At 32.9% G+C, this 24449-nt stretch overlaps 1 protein-coding gene across 1 annotated transcript in view; it reads left to right on the forward strand.

Moving 5' to 3' along the window:
• The window catches only part of ZNF654 (zinc finger protein 654), a 109924-nt gene that overhangs the window by 74080 nt on the left and 11395 nt on the right, over positions 1 to 24449 (forward strand). The window contains 4 exon segments of the mRNA XM_051984366.1: positions 4286 to 4421; positions 8828 to 9030; positions 9559 to 9698; positions 23577 to 23718. Of these exon segments, the coding sequence (XP_051840326.1) occupies positions 4286 to 4421; positions 8828 to 9030; positions 9559 to 9698; positions 23577 to 23718 (621 nt within the window).

Genomic DNA, 24449 nt, shown 5'->3' on the forward strand with positions numbered 1-24449 from the left:
GTGGGTGTTGCAAGAGTTGCAACTTTTGAGTTACTGTAAAGTGATGCAGTTTTCTGTATTCTTGCAGAATGAAATTTAACATAAACAAATGAAAGTCACTTTGCTTAAATTGTTCCCTGGGATATTAATCATATTGCAACAAATTCATGTTTTCATATGAGCATTATAACAGAAATGACTGTACTTTATTTAACAAAGGAAAAGTATGCATACACTCAAACACTTGGGAGAAAGTAACTGTTTGATTAGAGGCACAAAGTGCTGAGAAAGAAAGAATTGCTTTTGCAATTTTGCCAAGGAGGGAATGCCTTAGAGAAAAAGAGCATGGATTACTATCTCACTTTTTCATCCTATTGATCATTATAGTTTAATGTAAATCTTTACTCAGTAATAGGTTGCAATTAAACACCAATCTAAAATGACACTGTTCTCCAAGATTGTGTCTTTGTTCTATCCTGGAAGAAAACAATTGAGAAAGAGAGCATCATAAAAGATCTCATCACTTTGTTTATTTTACTCAGACCAACAAGTCCATATATTTCTACTAAAACTTTTCCTTGCTTTATAGGTCCTAAATAACACTGACCTCTATATGATACCATAAAAGAATCTTTTTTTACACTCTGCCAACACTAAATGGCAATTTCAGTAATTACATAAACTCACTTAAATGGGGTTTAAATCATGGGAACAAGATGATAATGGTTTTAAATGATTCAAAGTGTGTGTAACTTTACTGTCATTGTTTTTTAGAAGTAGGCATTAATTTGGCATGCTGTAAATCTGTACTGTTAGTTTTTTAAAAAAATAACTATGATTATTGTTAATAGCATTGAGTCAGAATGAAAATATTTTGAGGAACTTATCTAAAGAAGTTGGACCCATATATATTAGTTCAAATTATATATATTTTTTAATTCTTGTTTAAGGTCTATAATAGATTTTTGGGACTTTTGGGAGAAATTATAATAGTTTTTAAGTAAAATAATTTAGCTTTATGCCATATTTGGTTTATGCATTTTTCCATTATCTTTAGGTGTTTATGCTTAACATAAAATAACAACTTTATTATGAAGAAAATTATATAATTTGCTTTCTGGTTTTGACAAATAATCTTTGGTCACATGTATTAAGTATTTTTAAAAATAAGCAGAGTATTTAGATGTGTTGCTCCATATCCTTACAGCAAAGTGTAGTTGTCTAAACCTTTTGAGAGATTATATCTTTTAGAAAACTTAGTAAGTAAATACTCATAGTAAATGCTCTTTCATTACCATCTTGTTTAGGTCCAATTAATCTTAAACCCTTACCCCCCTCCCCCAGATAAAGATAATATGATAGTTGCCTCACCACAGACAATCCAGAAACAGCCAGGACTGAGTATGCAAGAGTAGCTTATTTAAGTCTCACCTTTACTTCTTGTGTGTTTCTTGGGCCAAAAGCCAACTCTCATCTGCTGAATCAGGGTGGCTTTGGTTTTACTATAGTATTTAAATGAGATGTTTTTCCCTGACTCAGAAGGGATTGTATTTATACTTTGGAATAATCAAAATTTCTTCAGAAACTATATATGGCTGACTATCATTGAATAATATCAGAATCTTTCTATTAATGTAAGAATATTGCTCTAGAACATGTAAACATTCATGTTAGAAACTGATTTAAAAAAACAGGAGATCATTAAGACCTTGACAATTTCTTAAAAAGTAATTTTTAGAAGAAATGATTTTTTCAAATTTGTGGAGCATCAGCTTGCTTTGGCAACGTAGTGTTTTTTTTTTTTTTTTTAATTTCTACCTAAAAAGAATTTGTATTACCCTTTTAATGATGTAATAAAGAAATTAGAGGAATAAAGAAGAAATAGATGTGTTCATTGGGATTAGATTTGTGACTAAATGAAGGATAGAAAGGGTCACAGAAGATAAAAGTGAAATATAATTAAAACGGTTTGCCCAAACAAATCTAACACAATTAAACTAAAAAGGGAAACGGGTAACTGTTGAAAAAAAAGTCTTTATAGCAAATTTCTCTGATGATCCAAGATATATGATGAACTGATTTAGATTTATAAGAGCATTTTTTAAAGCCATCTCCCAGTAGATAAATGTTCAAAGAATATGAATAGAAAGTTTTCAAAGGAAGAAATCTAAACTATTAGTAACCAATTAAAAATGTTCTAAATAGCTAGTTAAAAGAGAGAGGCAAATTATTAACGCTTAGATTCCATTTCATATCCATTAGATTAGTATAGCTGAATATACTATAAAAATAACAAATGTTGGAAGAGCTGCAACATAGTGTATAAGCATACAAGTAATATACTTGTGTGCTTTTACTAAAGCACAAAGTGAATTGAAACCATGGCCAGAAAGTTACCAAACTATGCATACACTTTGATCCAGTTATACACTCTTAGGCCTATGTCTCACATAGACCAAAGAAAGAAGAAAAGGACTTAAACTTACATGAATAAACAGCTTTTTTGTAGTAATCCCAAATTGGAAACCAGTGGAATACCCATCTATAAAACATTCATTGTTCAGCAAAAAAAGTTCTGTTATTAGCCATGTCTAAAAATTTATGCCTCTGCTACACAAATTACACTATATGCATGTCGTGGAATATTACTGTCTCATAAAAAATGATAAAATGGACAATTTCAGTGAAACTAAAAAGATCTTTATGGAGAGTAAAGTGAGCAAAACTAGAATGATTTTATACAATGAAAACAACTTTGGGAGACTTTTACAACCTTTGGAACTTTTTATTAATTCAAAGATAAAAGTCTAGAAGAAAAAAGTTGGAAAGTTTCACTCTCCTACCTGAGATGAACTTAAAGTCTTGAACAAAGATGTAGTTTTAGACATAACAATTGTGGGAATTTAATTTGCTAGACTATTGGTATTCATAATTGTTGCGTGAAATTTAAGAATGGTAGGATTGAAGCACATTCTCTCCGAGCAAAGTAAATTTGTTAACAGGATATAAACCTATGAATAAAGCGGTCAATAACTTGCTTTGATTTATTCCAGAGACACCTAGTAGAAGAAAGCTCCTCTTTACTAGGTTTTCGGGGAGTACAGAACAAAGAATAGAATAGGGAGGATTGTAGGATTGTTGGCAAAATGGTTACATAGCAAAAAGATGGGAAAGAGTATGAATGGTTAGAAATTTGGAATTGAATGAGGCCAATTCCAGTAGACTGATTATGGAGAGAGCCAACTGCATCCAGAAAGAGGACTATGGAGACTACATGTGTATCACAACATAGTAATTGTCACCTTTTGTTGTTGTTTGCTTGCTTGCTTCTTTTTTTTTTTCCTTTTCTCATTCCCACCTTCCCCTTTTTTAATCTGATTTGTCTTGTTCAACAAGATAAATGTGGGAATTTGTGTAGAGGAATTGCACATGTTTAACATATATTGGATTACTTGCTATCTAGGGGAGGGAGGGGATGAGAGGAAAAGAGGGAGAAAAATTTGGAGCACAAGGTTTTGCAAGGGTGAGTGTTGAAAAAACTATCTTTGCGTGTATTTTCAAAATAAAAAGCTATTATTAAAAAAAGAAAGAGAGAGAAAGAAAGGGGGCGGGGGGAGGGGGGAGAGGGAGATGAAGGCTAGTAACAACCCTGTCTTCCCCCTTACAATTGAGAATCATTCTTTGTTTGAGTCCCTCTGGAAAGTTGGACTTCTTTGGATAGCAAACCAGATATCCTTGAAGAATAGCTTGATGGTGTCAAGATACAGGATCAAACTCTGGTACTAACCCACATTCCCAAGGATAGCAGCATTCTCTGAAGCAAGAGGACTACTTTCTAAACTTCATCCATTATAGGCCAATTGAAATCTGAAGAGAAATCTGACTGTAAAGAGTAATAGGATAGAATCAGTAAAAAGCAAAAAGAGTAAAGGCAAAATTAATGTTTTCTTTTTTAATTGATGGGATACAATAGGAAGGAAAGATAATAAATGTTTACAAAATTAAATTTTTAAAAGGATGAAAAATATATTGAATACAATAACTGAAAAAATGAAATATTTGGAGTGTGAGGTAGAAATTATTTTTTACATAGTGTTTGACTTGGGAAATTAAATTAGTTTAAAAATATACAATATGCATATGCACATGGAAAAGTTGCCACTTTTAATATGAGTATTCAACTGAAAAAGAGAATTAAGTTTTCCAACAGTATTTTTTCTTTGTTCCATTAATCACATAATTATGATTCAACTTTTAAACAATGCCTTTAAATTCAGAAAAAACTAAACTAATTTCTCTCTTGTAGGAATGCCAAAACCACCTCAGTAGATATGGAAATGTGAATCTCCAACTGGTAACTCGAATTATTAGAGATGGTGGACCATGGGAAAATCCAGTCTTGCAAGCAGTTCTTAAAGCCAAGCCAACATCTCAGGATATAGGTATTTTAAAGCATATGTAGAGTAACATCAAATCTATCATGTCATCATTTGTTTATTTCTACTATTAAATAATTGACTTCACTGTTTAGTGAAAATAAAATGAACAATGTAAGCATAATGTTGCTTTTACAACTGTTATAGCTGGCTGTGTTTCCAATTTCAGTTATTTTTAAGTATATTTTAAATATGACAAAACTCTTTTCAACAATGAGATAATTCAGGCCAATTCCAATAAACTTGTGATGGAGAGAGCCATCTACATTCAAAAAGAGAATTATGAGGAATGGATGTGGATCATAACATAATATTTTTCGCCTTTTATTGCTGTTTGCTTGTTTTTAGTTCTCTTTTTATTTTCCTTTTTGATCTGATTTTTCTTATGCAATGTGATAAATATGGAAATATTTAAAAGAATTGCACATTCTTGGATCCACATATATTGGATTATTTGCTTTCATAGGGAGAGAGGGAGAAAAATATGAAATACAAGGTTTTGCAAGTTGAAAACTTATCTTTGCTATTTTGAAAAAGAAAAAAGCTTTTATTTTTAAAAAAAAAATTTATATATGACCATAATGACAATATACTAAACATATGACTAAAAAGCAAATCTCAGACTTAATATTAAGATGGTAAGTAAAAAGTTAGTAAAATGTTAATGTAAACTTCTGAGATTACAAATGAAAGTGTTTAACATCTCACACCTATACCAAGAAAAAATCAAATTTGGCATGGGATTTATACATATGGTGTCATAAGCAAATTAAGGGGAGCATGGAAAATTTAGATAAAGGAAGAGTATATGACTAAACATGAGATGGAGAGGATTGCTGAAAATGTATAATTTTGATTCCATTCAATTAGAAAGAGTTGGCACAAACAAAATCAATGCAGCCAAGATTAGAAGGAAAGCAGGAAATTGGGGGAGAAATTTTTTTTCATTACGTTAAGTTTCTTTAGTAAAAACCTAATTTCTCAAATATGTAGGGAACTAAGTCATATTTATAAAAAAGAGCCATTCCCCAATTGATAGTCAAAGGATGTGAACAGACATTTTTAGTCACATGAAAAAAATACTCTAAATCACTATTATAAAAATGCAAATAAAAACCCTGAGGTACTAGCTTATGTCTATCAGAATGGCTGACATGATAGGAAAGGAAAATTTTAACTGTTAAAGGAAATAGGAGAAAATTGAGGCACTAATATACTAATAATTGGCCCAACCATCCTGGAGGACAATTTAGAAGTATGCCCAAAATGCTGTAAAGCTACATACCCTTTGACCCAGAGAAACCACAAAGGAAAAAAAAGGACCAATATGTACAAAGAATCTTTATAACAGCTCTTTTAAGTGACAATTGAGAAGAGAAAATGGAGGGGATATTCAGTTTTGGGCAATGTATAAGTAAGTTATCGAATATGATTGTGATGGAATATTTTGCCAAGCAATGACAAGCAGGATCTTTTCAGAAAAACAGTGAAGATTTATACGAACTCATGCAAAATGAAGTGGGTAGAACCAGAAGAATGTTGCACACAATAAGAGCAATATTGTAACAATGATCAATTGTGAAACACTTAGCTATTCTGACCGTAAAATGAAGCAGGTTGTTTTTTGTCAGTTCTCACATGCTTGATCCCACAAACTGGATTTGAATGAGGGAGGACTGTGCAAAGTCACCTGCTTCACTTTCCCCTCCAAAGCAGTCTTGGTCCAGTGCCTAGATACAGATCAGGACGACTGGAGATGGCCCTGGAAACTTTGGCCTTTTTAAGCTAAGGTCTTCCACAAGTTTCAGTTTGACTGAGGCTTCATTAAGGCTAGGTAGCAATTGAGGCAAAGAATCTGCTCTTTTTTTTGGATTAGGTCAAAAAATATCTAAATAAATAAATGTGAGGGGAAGACCCTCAGGGTTTCTGGCCAAATCAGAAATAACTGCTATTTATATTCAATCAGGATCCAAATAATGACCAAATGGGCTTGGCTTTCACTTTATTTTTCTTGCCTTTTTCTTTGCTCTTATGAAAATATATTTTGTATGATTCTACATGTATAATTAATATCATTGCTTACCTCTTCAATGAATGTTAAAAATTAGTAGTAAGAATAAGTTTTGAAACCAGGTCTTTAGTCCAGTGGCAAAACAACCTCTTAGTTCTGTAACAAATTTTAAGTATTGAATCAATTGACCCAGCCAGTTGAATACAAAAACTCACTTCTTTCCAACTGCTACTTCTTGTGATTTTTCCCTTACCTTCTTGCTGAAGATTCCTTCTTCATTCAAAGATCTCCTTTGTTCTAGACAAGACGCAGAATAACAAGGATGAAGGAAGAGTTAGCAATTTCAACTGATCACTGCTTTCTCTATTTCTCTGGTACTACTGCTCTAGCTTTTGTGATCAAAATGAACAGGAGAATTACCACATCTTCTGAAATGTGTATGAATTTTATTCTCAGACTATCACTTATATGTATCTTTTTTATGGGGGAGGGGACAGGTGATGGATGTTAGAGGAAGTCTTTTTCTGATTTTTATCAATAAAATATCTCAGAAGTTATCAAAAAGCTTGTATAAGAGGGTAGGAGAAAAACTTTTGTTCCTTTTCATATGAAATTGGTGGGGGGGGGAGAATAAAGCCTATGAAGAAGGAGGCGGCAAATCATATTGTATTGTCCTGGGGCTCCTTCCCTCTCTCCACCATTTCAAAAGTACTTGGGACACCAGACAGGATTGAAACATGATTGGCAAGAGAAATCTGGTGTCCATCGGGGTCTCTCTCTTTCCAGCCCCATCTTCGTCAGTAGCCTACTCTACAGAATCTTCTATCTCGGGGCACAGGAAACAATATGTACCAGAGGAGTCCTTAATCCTACTGCTAGAACTATAGAGAACATGAATTATTAGTGTTCCAAATCAAAACTCTGAATGCACAGTAATACTGTTTATATATTGTAGTTTGGTTTCATGGTACATGTACTATTATATTCTACTTAAGGTACTTTGTGTTGAATTTCTCTTTGACTGTCTTGAAATTGAACCACCATATATTTATTTAATGCCTATTGTAGGAAAGGTCATTCTAATTGAAAGTAATAAAATGTTTACAAGTGCATATGTAATATATATGTGATCACATATATTGTCATTCTAATTCCATACAAATTACTTAAGAACACAAATCAGTAAGTTGGAGACTACCTATATTTGAAGGCATATTGGAATTGGTGATAATTTATATAGGGAAAAATGATTAATAGTACAAGGAGAATGTATTATAAGCTTTTATTTATAGTATTAATCATAATTCTTGTCTTTAAAGTAGGATGAATTTCCAAAATACTCTTATCTGGCCTGTACACACTTGTACATTATTACTGTTAATAGAATCTAAAGAAACAATGTAAACTAGTGGAATGAAAGTTGGCTGTGGAGTCACAATGACTTAGAACTTCTGAACAACCCAGCTTTAGTTCTAGTCTTTTACAGTTATTGACTGATGTTACTCTGGGAAAGTCATTTAACTTAGCACTGTCCCATTCATTTTTTTTTTTTTTAATTGAGGCAATTGGGGTTAAATGACTTGACAGCTAGGAAGTTTTAAGTGTCTGAGGTCAGATTTGAACTCAGGTCCTCCCAATTTCAGGCTGGTGCTCTATCTTCTGTGCCACCTAGCCGCCAGTCCCATTCATTTCTAAGAGCATTTCTAAGTTGCAGTTGTTGCTCAAGAGAATTTTTTTACCTAAAGTTCCCTATAAAGATGAAATCTTGGATCCAAACCAAAGCAATAATCAAAGTCTAAGTCTAAAGTACCAAATCACTATACTTGTTACTAATTTAGATTTGCTTTCCCACAATTAGTCTAAATTAGCAACATTTATAGAATTTAAAAGCAAAACCTTAATTAAAATGCTAGTTACTTTTATAGAACTCACAAGAAAATTGATAATTTGAATGACTGACAAAGTCCCTCCTATCCCCCATTTATATTACTGACTTTCCATTGAGTATTTTGTATGTTCATACAAAAGAATGCACATGCATATGCACACACACATATATACACACATACTTACATGCGCACACATACACACAAATACAGAGTAACAAAAATTGGCTTTGTCTGAAATTATATACGTCATTCTAAACCTTTATTCTACTATTTTGGCAAAGAGCATGTGATTAGTCCTTTGAAACCATAATTGATTACTTATCAGAGTTTTGAAGTCTTTAGATTATCATCATCATTTCACCTCTTTTCTAATCATAAATTTAAATTTTAAGCAAAGTATAATAACTATATTTTGTAAACTGGAATGTTTAAGTGATACAATTTAAGGGAACACTGAGTTTCTAAATTCTATTTCTTAAATAACATCCTTTTTTTTTTCTTTTCTAATATAGTTAACAAATATTTGAGCTCTGAAAATCCACTGTTCTTTGAACTGCGTGCCAGATACCTTATTGCTTGTGAACGTATACCAGAGGCAATGGCTCTTATCAAATGTTGCATAAATCACCCAGATATCAGTAAAGACTTGTACTTCCATCAAGCATTCTTCACATGTCTGTATATGTCACCATTAGAAGATCACCTATTCCAGGAGGTACTAATTGAGAATAAATTTCAATATTATAGTGACATAGTATATGTGTATCTGCATATTCTTTTTTAGGTTAATTCTGTAAGCTGTAAGAAAGTCCCTAATCAATATTTTTTTCTTTTCTGGTAACTTATTTCATCTCATTTTTATGTTGAATTACAAATAATATAACAAAACAAACAATGAAAACAGCATAGTAGACACCAAGAAAATTTGTATTGAGCTTTGGATATAACAAAGAAAAGAGTTTATCTTTTTAAAAAAGTCAAATAAGAATTGTAAAAACTTAATAATTGTCTTTTAAACTAATTCTTGAGATATAGAATATTTAAATCAATTATTCTGACCTCTACTTTGAAGAATGATTCTGTTCCATAGATAACTTCTATCAGTTCAGACATAGACCTTAATGGAAGAAAACTAAACATCAATTACTTCTGTAGAGTAATATGGAATAATTTAATTTCAGCTGTACAACTATTTGTATATTTATTTGTATTTGTATGAACCAATCTTATTTTAAACTTATAGCATGTATTGAGAACTGATTGTAAGAATGGAATTGATATCATCTGTAACACCGAAAAAGAAGGCAAGACTACATTAGCCTTGCAGCTCTGTGAATCATTCCTAATTCCACAGCTCCAGAATGGGGACATGTATTGTATTTGGTAAGTTTTTCTAATAAGAAACTCTCCCGGTATGAAGGGAGAGAATTGTTGGGTAGCACAGTTTGGGATGTATGTTTGCAAAATAAAAGTGGTATTAAGAATGTTAGGCTTTTTTCCTCTGAATAGTAAAGTCTTTTTGTATTGACCAACATGAAAATTAGCCACTTAAACAAATCTTCTAATGTACTTACTATACATTGTCTAGTTCAGAGAATTAGAGATAAGGGGGATCAAAAACTTTCTCTTTTTAAATATAGATTTTTGTTTGAAATACTATGATTTATATAGCCATTTTTTTAAATTACCTAATTATCTTTGATGTAAAATTATAACTATTCTAGATTGGGAATAGGGAAATTTTTTCAAAAAATAATTTACAAGAAATGTTTTAAGAAAAAGCAGCATTCCTGTCAATTGCAACAGATATCTGTTAAGTACCTACTCAAAACAAGGGGGACTCAAAAACAAAATACATCAGTCTGTGCTTCAAAGAATTTTTCTTCAGACAAAATTTGTCATTTGTAATGTGCCATAATACTTTGTAAAACTATCAAATAATTTCCTTTTATTTCTTATTACTTTGATTGTCCATTTTAATTTTAAAAGAAATTTGTTTTTCTCTTGATGAGCTGAGCACAATAATTTGCAAAGATCTTGAGGGGAAAATTTTTTTTCCCCTAAATTAACAGTGATTGAAAACTCCAAATTATATTAGTTCAAAAGCTTATCATTAAAATGTAATTATTATCTTCCTTTTCTAATAGATTTTATTCAAATGATTGACCTTTTGCTTTCTTCTCTTTTTTTCCTGTATAACCTCAGGGGCCTTCCCTTAATCTTGCAGTATTCCCTGAGACTCCTGGTTTCTAAACCCCAATGTTTCTTTCAGAGTTCCTTCTTTATGGGCCAACTTCCCTTTTACTCTCATTCTGTACTGGCAGAATGATATAAATGCATAAAAGATGTATCAATATGTGCAGACCCTAGAATAGGGGAAATTAAGAATTTATAATTTAACAGAATTATCAACTTTTTCAATTAACTATCAGTATAGACATGAAGAAGTATATCCCTTGTTCTTAAAATCTTCTTATGGTAAGGAGATACTGAGGAAGGCAGAGAGATACAGCAAACATGCATTTTTTTTTCTGTGAGGCTCCTCTCCTTAACTCAGGATAATTCACTAATCAGCCTAGAATCATAAATACAAGTAGCTAGGCCCTTACCCTAAACCAAGCAAACTTATATTATCAAGCATTTGAGAGGAAGAATCTTGTCTTTCAGTAGGTTTCTGCCAATCTGCACAGAACTTAGTTCTATCTAATGTCAATGCTGTAGTGGTGCTGAGCCTTTCCTAATTCTATATTTTAGGAAGAGGTCATGTTAGGAGCATATCCATTTTCTTGGGAATATTAATATACACTGCCATTATTGCTTTTGATACCAGAACAAACAGAAGTTTGTTAGTACACTGTGATAATGGTATATGGTTATCTCTTCTAGCTAAAATATATCTCTATTCTCAGATCTAATTTGAATGAGACATCCCCCAGGAAATTCTTACCTTTACACTGGAAACTTAACTTGAAGCTCATACAAAATCCCTTTAATCTGACAACATTCTACTGATAGAATAAATTGAAAGTATTTTCCTGCAATCATTACAGATTCTAGCTACACTTTTCCTTGGCTTCTAACCATCATCCTGCCTCAGTCTGTCTGCTGCTCTGAATCTACCGCTCCATTAATATTTGCCACTTAGCATAAAGTGTTCCCATTTAACTAGATTCTTACTATTTTACATCTATCTCTAAAGTGTGAGAGTCCCATAATTAACTACTGCCAAACTACTAGTAATGACTACTAGATCTCCCAGCCCCATATTCTAATTTCCAAACCTAAATTCCTATCCAGATACATTATCGGGCGAGCTTCAGTGCTGTAAAGTCTTCATTGGTCACGTATGTGATTAAGTATCAGAGAGTTAATTGCTTATAGATGACTAATTATTACCGCAAGATTTTTTTTTTTAGAAGAATCTCAGAAAACATTAGCTATTTATCTCCCTATTATTGCAAGCCACCAGGGATGCCATGAGTTAAGTATCTATAAGTATGGTGATCATCAGATATCATGCTTAGTTTCTTTTGGTGTGATCTCATAGGAGATCAAGTAAGCTTCCCATTTTTGATGGAAAAATACTTGTTTTCTGGAATCAAAATTTTATTTGTGGACAAAATGCATCTAAGCCCCACAGTCTTATTAGAATGCCTTTCAATATAATCCTCACAATCTTTTCTATTGTCAGTGGAATATATGTATATAGAGGATGTACCAAAAATCTTAGCGCAGTTTTGGGAGATAGAGGAAGTTTAGATAGCAAAAGAGTGTTGGTGAGGACTAAAATTTATCTTTTAGAAATAAATAAAAACTTATGAATAAAAAAGACTAAGAACTTTGCAGTCAATCCATTGAAACTTCCTTTGACAAAGTCAGAGAAACCCTTAATCATGCAGTAAAGTTGGAAAGTATCTTAACTTTCAATCAGTGGTAGTCCATAGCCACAGGAGATTGCTGATAATCGAACATAGCTGGCATATCAGACTCTCCAGTCTTTTTTTCTTGTAGGCAATCAGAATTCATAGCTCCTGTGCCCTCATTGTGTTATTTTTTCAGTCATGTTCAATTTTTCATGACTCCTTTTGGGGTTTTCTTGATAAAGATACTGGAATAGTTTGCCATTTCCTTCTCCACCTCATTTTACAAATGTGGAAACTAGAGCAAACAGAGTTAAGTGATTTGTCCAGGATTACATAGCTAGTAAGCATCTGAGGCTATATTTGAACTCAAGAAAATGAGTATTGCTAACTCCAGCCTGGTGCTCTATCCACTGTGCCACCTACCTGCCCAGTTGCCTTTTGTCCTCATTGAATTTTTCATGAATCCCTTACATTCTCTACTTTACCCCATCCAGTCAAAAAAAAATTTTTTTTTAAAGCTGATCTTTATCATCTATTATTCTTCCTAAAATAACTAGAGAAACTATAATATAAGCCAAAGTGGGTTCATACTTTCTTCTCAGACCCAGAAAACAGGACCTTAATCCTTAGAGAAATTACCTTTCTGAGCCTTAGTTTTTGAATCTCAGGACATTTATCCTCTTATGATTAAAGAACTCTTTAAAATTATGTCTCTGAATAAAGTATTCCTACTTATTTAAATGGTTTTGTGTTCTAAATCTAGAAAATATATACCGGCATGGTCTAGCCTTTCCTGAAATTATCAAGCCTATACCTCTTTTTAGTGACATCAGCAGACATTTCATTAAGACTTTTTTTTTGGATAAAGATAAGAGTGACCCCTGGTGGCTTCACCAGAAGAAATTGCCTTTTCCTACCATCCCACTCTCAATCAGGGTAGATTTCTCTTGCCTTCCACAGAATCCCCCTTTATATTTCTCTTGCTAGGGGAATAGTAATTATTAAAAAATGAACACTTAAACAATAAAAACATTAATCATTAAATCCACTTTCTTCTTGGAAAAGATAAGTCACTTTATTCTTGTATGCCTCTTTTCCCGATCCTTGTGACAGGGTAAGCCAAAATACCTTTCTTTTGTCCACCACCCTCTTTTTATTTTGTTGTTCCTCTCATTGCAAACTAAAATGTATCTGTGAGAAAGTGGTTTTCTTGCCTTTGTATTCCTGGATTATAGCTTAGTGCTTAGTACCTGGTACTGAGATTTTATTAGTTCATTCTTTAATTAGTAGTTGATGAAATGGTAGATCAAGAGAAGAAGTTTCATATTTATATATAGCATCCTGAATTAAATAAACTTTTTCAGATTTTAAAAATCTGTATTTATTCTTCACAAATATCATATATTTTGGAGTTCATTTTTATTTAAAGGTATAAAAAACTTTTCTTCAAAATTCTGTAGTTTCATTTAGTCGGTAATATTGCTGACTTAAATTTCAGTACTAGTTGACGTATTCCTCCTTGGCTTCTATAATTTTTACATATGCTGTTTTCCTGGCCAGAGTCCTTATGGATTACTCACAGGTAACCTATTCTTCAACTCAACAACTCATTTGCTATTGGGGAAATCTGAAAGATTGTGGAAGAAAAAAAAAAAGTATTACAAGACCAAAAAAAGGCAGTACTGTTGCCTATAATTTTTTAAGGGAACAAGATCATAACTTCAGAGCTGAAAGAAACCTTTTATAGACTTTCCTTTTCGGCTCTCTCCTTTTACAAATAAGAAGATAGTGTCTCAGAGTATTTAAGTGGTTTGCCCATGCTCATAAAGTGAGTGTCAGAAGGAGTATTTGAAATCATGTTTTTGCAACTTCAAGTCTGGTACTTTATTCATTATATTGTACTAAATCTTTATACCATAGCCTGATTAAATTTTGAGTTCTCATTTTTCAAAATTATTTTTGAGTATTTATAAAAAGAAGCAACATTTTTAGCATCACTAAAAGCTGTTAGAGTTTCATTGGGATCAGAATATAACAGACTAACTTCATTTTCTTTTTTGAAAAGGTGTCTATACTGATCATTCAGGGAAATGTTGTAGCTGTAACATACCTGGATTTCAGCAAAGCAATTGATAATGTCTCTCATGCTATCCTTGTAGAGATGTAAAGGAGAAATATCACTTAGATAGTTTAGTTGGGTATATTCAGAGATGCTTGAATGACCAGACTCATTGTAATCATTGATGCGTCAGTTTCAGTCTGAAGAGAGAAGTCTTTGGTTGAAATATGCCAGTGGTCTGTCTTGCACTTGGATAAAATCATATAAGTCATGTATTTGTTGGATTTTGAAGAGGAATAACAACACATTGGCTGACAAAATACAGGCCCTCAAAAAAGAAAGATCTTTGTAGGCTAGAGAAATGCATTAGATCTAATGAAATAAAATTTAATAAAGATAAATGTGAAATTTTATACTTGTTATGTCAAATATCATAAATACAAAAATGATTAGACAACAGTTTGTATAAAAGATATCTAGAGATTTTAATAGACTCTGCAAGCTCAAAATGAATAGAGAATGGCAACAACTAAAAAAAAAAACTATGTAATTTTAAGCTGCATTAAGTAAAGTATGACTCTGACAGCATAGGAAATGATAGTCTACCTAGACTCTGCATTGGTCAGTCCACAACTAGAATATTACATTCAGCTAATTTTGGTTCTCGATGCCATAATTTATGGAGAATATTGACAAACTAGAGAACATCCAGAGGAGAGAGAACAGAATTGTTAGAATGGGAATCGTGTCATATGAGAATTAGTGGAAGTAACTGGGTTATGTATAGCAGAAAAAAGAAGAAGGGGATAGAAATATGATAAAAACTTAAAGGACTTTAAAGCAGAGATAAGCTAACCTTAGAAACATAAAATATACTAGCTAGAAAATAATATTCAGATTTCAACTTTTTATAAAGAAAAACTTGGAGCAATACAAAATGGAATGGTTACCACTTGTAATAGATTTCTTTTCATTGGAGGCTTTAAAATAAAGGCTAAATAATTACTTGTCATCAGTGTTAAAAAAGGGATTGTTTTCAGGTATGAATTGGAATAGATGTGATTCACTAATGATTCTGCAATCCTCTTGTTGGCTTTTCTAGCTTTTAAGAGCTTCTTAGTGTCATGGACATTCTAGGGCTGCTATATGCCACCTTTCTTTTACTTGACCTTTTATACCTTGTTCATAGTCTAGAATTGACTTAACTTTTGAATTCAGGGAATCTGATCTTATTAGAAAGAGCCCTCCACATTAATCTGTTAAAAATAAAAATAAGCAAGTTATTGATTAAAAGACAGAGCCTGAAAAAAAATCAGTCCTAATCCTACTAAGTGGCCTGGTAGCTGCTACATTTAAGCAAGGAATTACTTGTTCAATTTTCTGCACACAAGTCAGAGATCTGAGAATTGCTTTCCAGAGGAACACTTAGCAGGCATACACAACAGTACGACTTCTGGAATTAGGATGATATATAGAAAGCATTTTCAGAAATGGGAGAAGCTAACAACAAACCTTTCTGCTACTGTAGCAAGTGACAGGCTGTCCTGATTTGACTATTCTTAGATTATGCTTTTCCTTGAATTCATGAATTCTCATCAAAAATCTGGAGCCAAATATATTTTCTAACAGCTTTCTTCGGATCCAAGTGGTAAAGGCCTACATTTAATGATCTAATTGCTTTATTTTGTTTTCATTTTACCTAGTACAAAAGTCTTTATTCTTCAGCTATACTTGATAATGTACATTTAGATAACTCATCATATTCTTATACTACAATTTATTCATAGCCATTTATCAATTTATGAGCATCCCTTTATTTTCCAGTTTTTTGCCATTGCCGAAAACTCCTGTGAATTTTTTTAACACTTAGACCTTTCTTTTTTTATTGATCTCTTTTGAAAATTGGCTTAGCAATGATTTAGCTGCGTCATTGTGCATACACTACTTAGAAACTTTTTGTGTTTAATTACAAATTGCTTTCCAGAATGGTCATATCCAAGTAATAAGTTCACCGACTTGCATACCTATTAGTGTTCCTTTTTTCTCATAGTCCCTTTACCATTTATGAGTTTCCTTTTTTATTTGATACTCTTAAGATTTCTTTAATTTTAATTTCTCTAGTGATCAGTGATTTGGAATTTTTTTGATTATCGATAACTTGGGTTTCTTTTCTTGATGAGAATAGAAACCATTCTTCTTCATTATCTTAGCATTTATTAATTGAGGAGTTCTGGTTTTTTTTAATTTGAGTCCATTTCTTAAATACATTTTGTTAGAAAACTTTTTTAATTCTCTGTGATCAGATTTTATTATCTGTAATACTTTTTATTATTTGTTCCCAAGACTGATATAGTCCAAATAAGCATCTTCTCCCCAAATGTATTTCTAATCACATGATGCCAATTACCAGAGGAACACTCAGAAAAATCCAAAGGAGGGAATTAAACTAATTACCTGAAAATCCTTTCCACATTCTATGATACTCTAATATCCTGGTTTAGATCTCGGGACATGGATTTAAGATTCTGGGTCTCCTTTAAGATATAATCAATAAATATGTATCACCATTATATTTAATTCTTTTCTCTCTGTCCTAAGTCATTGTAGAAGTTATTCGTTATTCTAAGATATTCAGACATTATTTTTCTTTACCCTTGTTGAGATGTCCTTTTCATAGGATTTAAAATTTTAAAAGACCTCAAATTCCCACTTTTGTTTTATAGATGAAAAATGAAGAAAACTCAGACTCCAGAAATCTCCAGAAGACTAAATAACTTGCTTTTTAGTCATATTAGCATGACCTTTATTTTTTTTAAGTGTATTTTGCAGCAGGTGGATATGTTCCTAGTAATGACTACTTGAGTTAATGAAAAAACCCTCTCCATTCACCAGAAAACACTGTTCATTAGAATCCCAAAGGACAGAGCTATTCTTAGATTTGTATCACACAGAATTTCAGCACAAGAAACGACCTTAGAGGTCACTCAATGCAACCTACATATCTTAGTAGACATTTATAGGATCATTGATTTGGTTCTAGAAGGAAAGTTAAAGGTAATCTAATTCAAACCCTCACTTACAGTTGAAGAAACAAACTGAGATTTGCGTAAGAACATGCAGTAGTGAGCATCAGAGTTTGAATTTTTAACCCAGGTTCTTTGATTCCAAAGCCAGTATTTTTCCAATGTATTAATACTGCCCCCAATAGCATTACTGGCCCTCTGTCCTCCTGTAGAGGAAAACTGAAATAGATCATACCATCTTTGGAAGAATCTCATCATTAAGAAATGTTCCTTCTATTAAACCTAAATCTGCCACTTTGCAATTTCAACTTATTGTTCCTAAATAATTCTTATAGCTTAGGTCAAGCAGAACAAGCCTAACCCCTTTCAATATTACAATATTCAATATTACATTTTAAAGTTTTCTTTATCATAGTCATTTTTTTAAACCTAGCTAACAGAACTATTTATTTCCATTGTTAAATAAAACTACCCTGTTTATTTTTCCCAGTCAGGGCCAATGTGGCCAATGTGGAACTGTTAGGGCTACCCGATTCTTATGTTTCCATAAAACTACTTAATGCTTGGTCCTAATTTCCTAAAGAGAATTGGTTGTATTCTCATGACAATCCTTGACATGATTTTGTGTTCCCTATGTTGGTCCATTTATAAAATTTGTCAGAAGGAATCTGAACTTGTAGAGAAACCATTTCACTCAGAATTTTCTCATTGCAAGTGTTAAAAGTTCCCACAAAAGATTGTCTGTGATAGTTTTCTTCTTTCCCTTATCTTAACATGTTGTTGGAAAAAAACTTTGCAAATCTTTATGCAGATGTCACTGAAGTAAGGTCTGTTTAGATGCTACTCTACAACAGACTAATTAATTATGTCCACAGTATGACTAAAATCTTTCTGTAACCAGCAGTGCAAATGTGCCACCTAGCATAATAACTTTTCAACTCAGAATTATAGAAAAATAAGCAATTGTGTTGGTATATAACTGGTGTTTTTCCATCAGTTTTTTTTTAATCAATTCCAAGAGGATCATAATAAACCTGACATCACTTAGATTATCTAAATATATAAAAAATATATAAAGCTCTTATGGCTTTAAAAAAAACAACTATATAAAAATACTTAAGTATAAAAGAGAAGAATTATAATATAGTGGGAAAGAGCCTTATACTAGATAGAGTCCTTGATTCTAGTCCCACATTTACCACCAATCAGTTTTGTGATTTTAACAAGTCTGGGTTTGTTTGATTTCAGAATGAAAGAGTTCTCTAAAGAGAGCTCTATAAGTCCCTTCCAGTTCTAAAATTCTCTTATTTGATGAATTCATTGGAATATCTGTACTGATGGCTCATATACTCATTGAAATTTCTGGTATTTATTTATATATTGCTTTGCAGTTATTCTCTAAGTGTTTCCCTAATGTATATTGTTTTTCCAACTAAACTATGAGTTGATCTAATGCAAGAATTATATCTTCTATTTTTTAACCTTAAAATTGCAATGTGAATTTGCTTAGTAGAGTTTGTTAATATATTTTGCTTCATTTTGATTTAAATTTTTTTTTTCCTTTTGCACCAGTGATTTCATTTGTATAGGAATTATCCTAAAAGGAAACTCCCTTAGTCAACTATAGCTTTTAGGGGCATTTATATAATACCTACTCTGTGCCAGGCATGTGCTTTACATATTTACAGATTTCATTTTATTTTTACAACAATTCTAGAGGTAGGAGCTCTTTTTATTCCTTTTTATTTTGAGAAAACTTAGGCAGAGGCTGCATTTGAACTCAAGTCTTGTGCTTTATAGTTCAAGATATTCTGTAGTTACTTAGATATGTGAGATTAGATGTTTGATAAATTGCAAGCTGGATGGTTCAGTTGATAGAGTGCAAGACCCTGGGCTTCCTGAAGGAAAGAGAACTTTTCTGTTGAATTTAAATTGGAGCAGAAATTTAGAAGGTAAAAAAGAGGAGGGGAGAGTATTTTAGACATAAAGGACAGCTGGAATGAAAACAGAGCTAAAGAAACATCAGACATTTTCATGGTAGAAGTTTAGTTTGGCTGTAATATATGTAGACTATGTGAGAGGGAAATGAAATAAGATAAGGCTCAGAAGATAGATTATTTCCAAACTACAGAAGTCCTAGAATTCCAAGTAGATAAGTTTGATGTTTATTTGGCTAGCAACAAAGAATATGAAGATTTTTGAGCAGACAAATGGCTTGACAAATGTGACTAAGAAAGATTATTTTGATACTATCATGAGTAGATTGGAAATGGGAGAGAGTAAAGATTAGAAGATGTGTTGAGAGACTTTTGAAGTAGTTTAGACTTACTCTTCTTGAGAGGTAAGGAGTTGGTATGTACAGTGAATAAATAGGACTTGAATGTGAACAGGAGAGGTTGAATGAAGAACCTAAGACGACAAATTCTTGGAAATACCTATATAAATGGATTAAGAAGAAAAGAGCCAGGATCCCAGTCAATAAATTCTTATTAAGCACTTGCTATGTGGCATGAATTGCTATGTAGTGGGGTACAAAGAAAGTAGGCAGAAATATGAGAGGGAGGAGCATTTCAGTCATGGTGGAAAACTAAAGAAAATGACTAGAAATGGATGGGGTGTCTTATTTATGGAATAGCAACAAGGCCATTGGATTTGGGAGTGCATTGTGAGGAGTAAAAGTAAAAATAAGTTAAAAAATTAAAAAAAAAAAAAAAAGTAAAAGACTGAAAAGGTCTTTGAATTGCCAGATAGCAGATTTTATATTTGATTCTGGAGGCAATTGAGAGTAACTTTTTTTCATTTGGGAGTGAGTAATCTAACATGGTCAGACCTGCACTTTAGGAAAATAAATCACTTTATTAATTGATTGGAGAATGTATTAGAATGGGAAGAGATTTGAGTCAAGGAGATAAGATTCTGTATTAGTATGGTGGCATTGAGGGATATTGCAAATGTGAAATCAAAAGACTTTGGTAGCAGATTGGATACATGGGGAGGATATATTGGGTATGTAGGTTAAGAGATAGATAATGAACTGAGTATAACATTTAAGTTGTAAGCATGAGTGATGGGAAGAATGATTTTGCCCTTTATTGTAAAGGGCTGAAACTCTTAAAAGGTGTGCTTGAATCAGATAGCTGAGCACTTAAAGCTAATTACCTATTGGACAATAACTTTATTGTTTGGAATTTCTCTTCTCTCAGTTGATGCTAGCTCAGTGCTTGGGGTTAAGAGAATTGTAAGTAAGGATTTGAGGAGGAAAGGGGGTAGAGTGAGAGAGGCCAAAAAACTTTACTTGGCCTCAGGATGAGGAGGAGAAAAGTGTGGAGATTCGTGGAGATTCTGGACTCTAGAATCAAGGAAGGATCCTTGGCAAAACTCTTGGAAGTTTTGTCCATCTCCTTCACTTCTCCCCCTAAAGACCAAGGACTTTTGCTTATCCTGATTCTGAGGCCTCCAGGGAGCTAGTCTGAACTTCACACTTTACAGTAACAGCTAATTTAAGAAGTAGAATATAAGTTTAGAGGGAAAAATAATGAATTTTGTTTTGAACATGTTGAGTCTAAAATTTCTGGTGAATATCCAATCCAAAATATCTGAAACCTAGTTGGAGATTCAAGATTTGTAGTCAGTAGAGGACTAGATAGCTCTTTGAGAATAATCAGCATATAGAAGGTAATTAAATCCATAGGAACTAATTAAACTACCACATGATGTAGTATAGAAGAAGAACAAAAGTAGGCCAAGGACAAAAATCTATGGGACACCTATGGATAGAGAGTAATACCTGGATGAGAATCCAGCAAAGGCGCCTGAAAAGAAGCCGTTTGATAGGAGAAAATGGAACCATTTAAATCTAAAGAGAAGAGAATTCATGGAGAGCAGGATGATCAGTTGTGTCAGAGCCCAAAGGGAGATCAAGGAGGAGGACTGAAAAACAGCCATTGGAATTTAGTAAATAAGAAATCATTGCTAACTTTTGGAGAAAAGTTTTGGTGAACTAAAGTCAGAAGTTGAATCTTAAGGAAGAGAATAAGAAGAGAGAGACTGAATGTACCTATGTGGCTTTCAAGTTTAACTACAAAAGACAGAGGCGCTAGAGGACAATAATAAGGATGAATGATTAGGAACATGGATTTATTTGAAGGCAGTGGGGAAGGAGCCAGGCAGAGATTGAAAATAAGTGGTAGATATATTGGATTACTTGCTGTCTAGGGGAAGAAGAGTAGATGTAAGAAGGGGTGAAGAAAAATACAGAACATAAGGTTTTGTAAGGGTGAATGTTGTAAACTGTCTTTGCATATATTTTGAAAAATAAAAGGCTATTATACAAAATATATTCTAAGATGTTTGACAAAAATACAATTTTTAAAAGAAGTAGTAGAGTAGTGATGGAAATAGGATTGCTTGAGCAAGTAGAGGTAAGAAGTGAAGGTATCTACCTTATCAGAGATGAAGGAGAAGATAAGGCCTCAATTTTTTCTGTAAAATAGGAGGCAGATTTTATTGCTAAGAGAATTGGAGACGGATAGCCATGCAAGATTTGATGAGGGCTGAAAAGATTTGGAAGCATCTTTGGAAAGTCAGCCAATACATTGAGAAGGGAGGTATACTAGGATTGCTTAGCAGCATTGAGGACTCAGTTGATGTTTTGTCGACATAATATTTTAGAGGATCCAGTCAGAATGTTGCATAATTTTCTCCACCGTTGTTTAGCAAGGAATATGCAGGGACAAAGGCAACAAGCAATGGGAATAATATGTCTGCAATTTAGCAGGTCAGAATCAGTGAAATGATACTGGAGCTAGGACTCACAAGAGGAGGACATTGTAGAGTTGAATTGGTTCACTAATGGATCAAGATGAGGAAAAGAGGAAAGAATAGCTAATGCAAGGGAGATGGCTGAAGAGAGAATTGAGAATTCAAGGTATAGATGGAAAGAACTGTCTTTCAGTAAAGGCAGGCAGAGGAAGATATGAAAATCCAATTAATTATGGTCAGAGAAGATAGTGGAATTCTCAAAAATATGGAAGTAGTTCATTTGTAGGTGGTGGCAGGATCAAATGTATGATTAAAGTGGGGTGGAAGAATGTATATTGAAGCACTGAGTGGTTAGGTCATTATGTATGTTGAAGTCCCAAATATGTGAATATGAATTGGTCAGGATACAAAAATGTCAAATCATGCATAGAACTTATTGAGGAAGGAAGGGGAATGACCCAGACATCTGTAAACAATGGCTACCAAGATTTTGATTGGGTGGTAGATATGAATGGTATGTAAGAGAGAATACTCAGTGATAAGAGGAAGGGAGAGAACCTAGAAATGGCAGTGAAGGCCTATATATATATGTGTGTGTGTGTGTGTGTGTGTGTGTGTGTATATATATATGTGAACTTAGGGGAATTAGTGAAGGTGCAACCAGTTGGCCAGTGAACTTAGGGGAATTAGTGATGGTGCAACCAGTGCTGAAAAGGATAGTTGGGGAAGTTGTGTCATCAGGATGGATGACCAGGTCTCAGTAGTAGTTAGTAATGGAAAGAATGAGAGAGGAAATAACCTTTGGGTGAAGGAAGTTTATTAAAGCCCATGAAATAGTCATTTCAAGGGCACAGTTGAAGGAGGTAATTGATTCTTTGAAATAAGAGTTGAGAGGGATGAGAATAAGGAATTGGTTATTGAGGGCTGGAGGTTTGGAGTGTTTGTTTAAAACCACTGGAGTGTATAGGGTGTGACCAGGGATGAGAATGTTCATTACTCATTGAAAGGACCCATTCCTCTTCCCCAAAGGAGGCTGAAGATCAAAATGGAAACGAATGCATTATGAGAGAAGGTTATATGGTTATACAGCAGATTGAATGTAGTGTTTCTGAAAGTAAAGGGAGATGAGAGCTTCTCATTGTGGTAGGAGGCGAGGTCTTCTGTTTTTTTCAACATACATGTTGAAGACCTCTTACTTAATATCAAAATTTATAAGTGTCTTAAGTTCACCAGCATCTGATCTAGCTTGGAGCCTCATTAACATAGGTCTGCCACTGCTGTTTTTGTTTTTATCTTCTGCCTCTCATATCTGTTGGCAAGAATCAGGTAGAAGAGATTGATATAATCACAACCATTTGTCAGATACCCTAAGTGGTGATTCCCTTTCTGTATGGGTTAGATTAGATGACTTCATCTAATCTTCAGAGCTCCCTCCAACTCTCAGATCATGTATTGTTTCCATTTTATATACCTCTCATCTAACCTACTACAGAACAGGATAATATAGTTAATACTAAACTTAATGGTATTTTTAAATTTTTTTTCTCTTTTACAGGGACTTGATTTTCATATGGAGTAAACTGCAACTTAAATCTAATCCTTCAAAGCAAGTTTTTGTAGACCAATGCTACCAGCTTTTAAGAACAGCAACTAATGTGAGAGTCATTTTTCCTTTCATGAAAATAATAAAAGATGAGGTAATTTTCTTTAATTTTGCATTTTAAATGAAACTTACATGTTGCTGAATTATTGAGAAGTAGAGAATTAAAGTATCCTTAAGATTCCTTTTACATTATGCTATCGTGTAAATATAGGTAGTATACATGCAAAGGCAGTTTAAATGGGAAGAACACTAATTTAATATTATTTTGCCATTCACTCATGACACAATTTTATCTGGGAATAAAATTTTAGCTTTGCACCAAAATCTATTTGATTTTTTTCCCCCCAACATATCTCCTTGCTCATTTGTATGTTAAAGCCTATATACAGAAACTAACCTAAGTTTTAGGTTAACCTGTTTGATTTAAAGAGAGAAGCTTGATTCAGAAATATTAAAATATTAAATTACAATAAGTTTTAAAATCAGGTAAGCAGTTTTACTTTCTTGAACTTAAGGGTAGTTTAAAAAGTAAATATCTTTTTAAACTCAATACCTCAATAATTGCTAAATCTTATAATACTGATACATATTCCTTTAACGTAGATTAGAAAACTATCCACATCTTGTTATCCTGTATAATTCTTGTTCCATGACCTTCTATAAAAACCTTCACAATAGGTTCATTTACCGTAACATAAATCTTTAGATATCTTCACATTCTATGCAATATTCCATACTTTACAGCTATGGAGCATAACTGGAAGCACATTACTTTTTTTTTTAATTATTTTTTTATTGTGCCTTCATTTCAAGAAAAATCTCAGA

The sequence above is a fragment of the Antechinus flavipes genome, chromosome 3 (assembly GCF_016432865.1).
Source record: "Antechinus flavipes isolate AdamAnt ecotype Samford, QLD, Australia chromosome 3, AdamAnt_v2, whole genome shotgun sequence".
Classification (NCBI taxonomy): domain Eukaryota; kingdom Metazoa; phylum Chordata; class Mammalia; order Dasyuromorphia; family Dasyuridae; genus Antechinus; species Antechinus flavipes.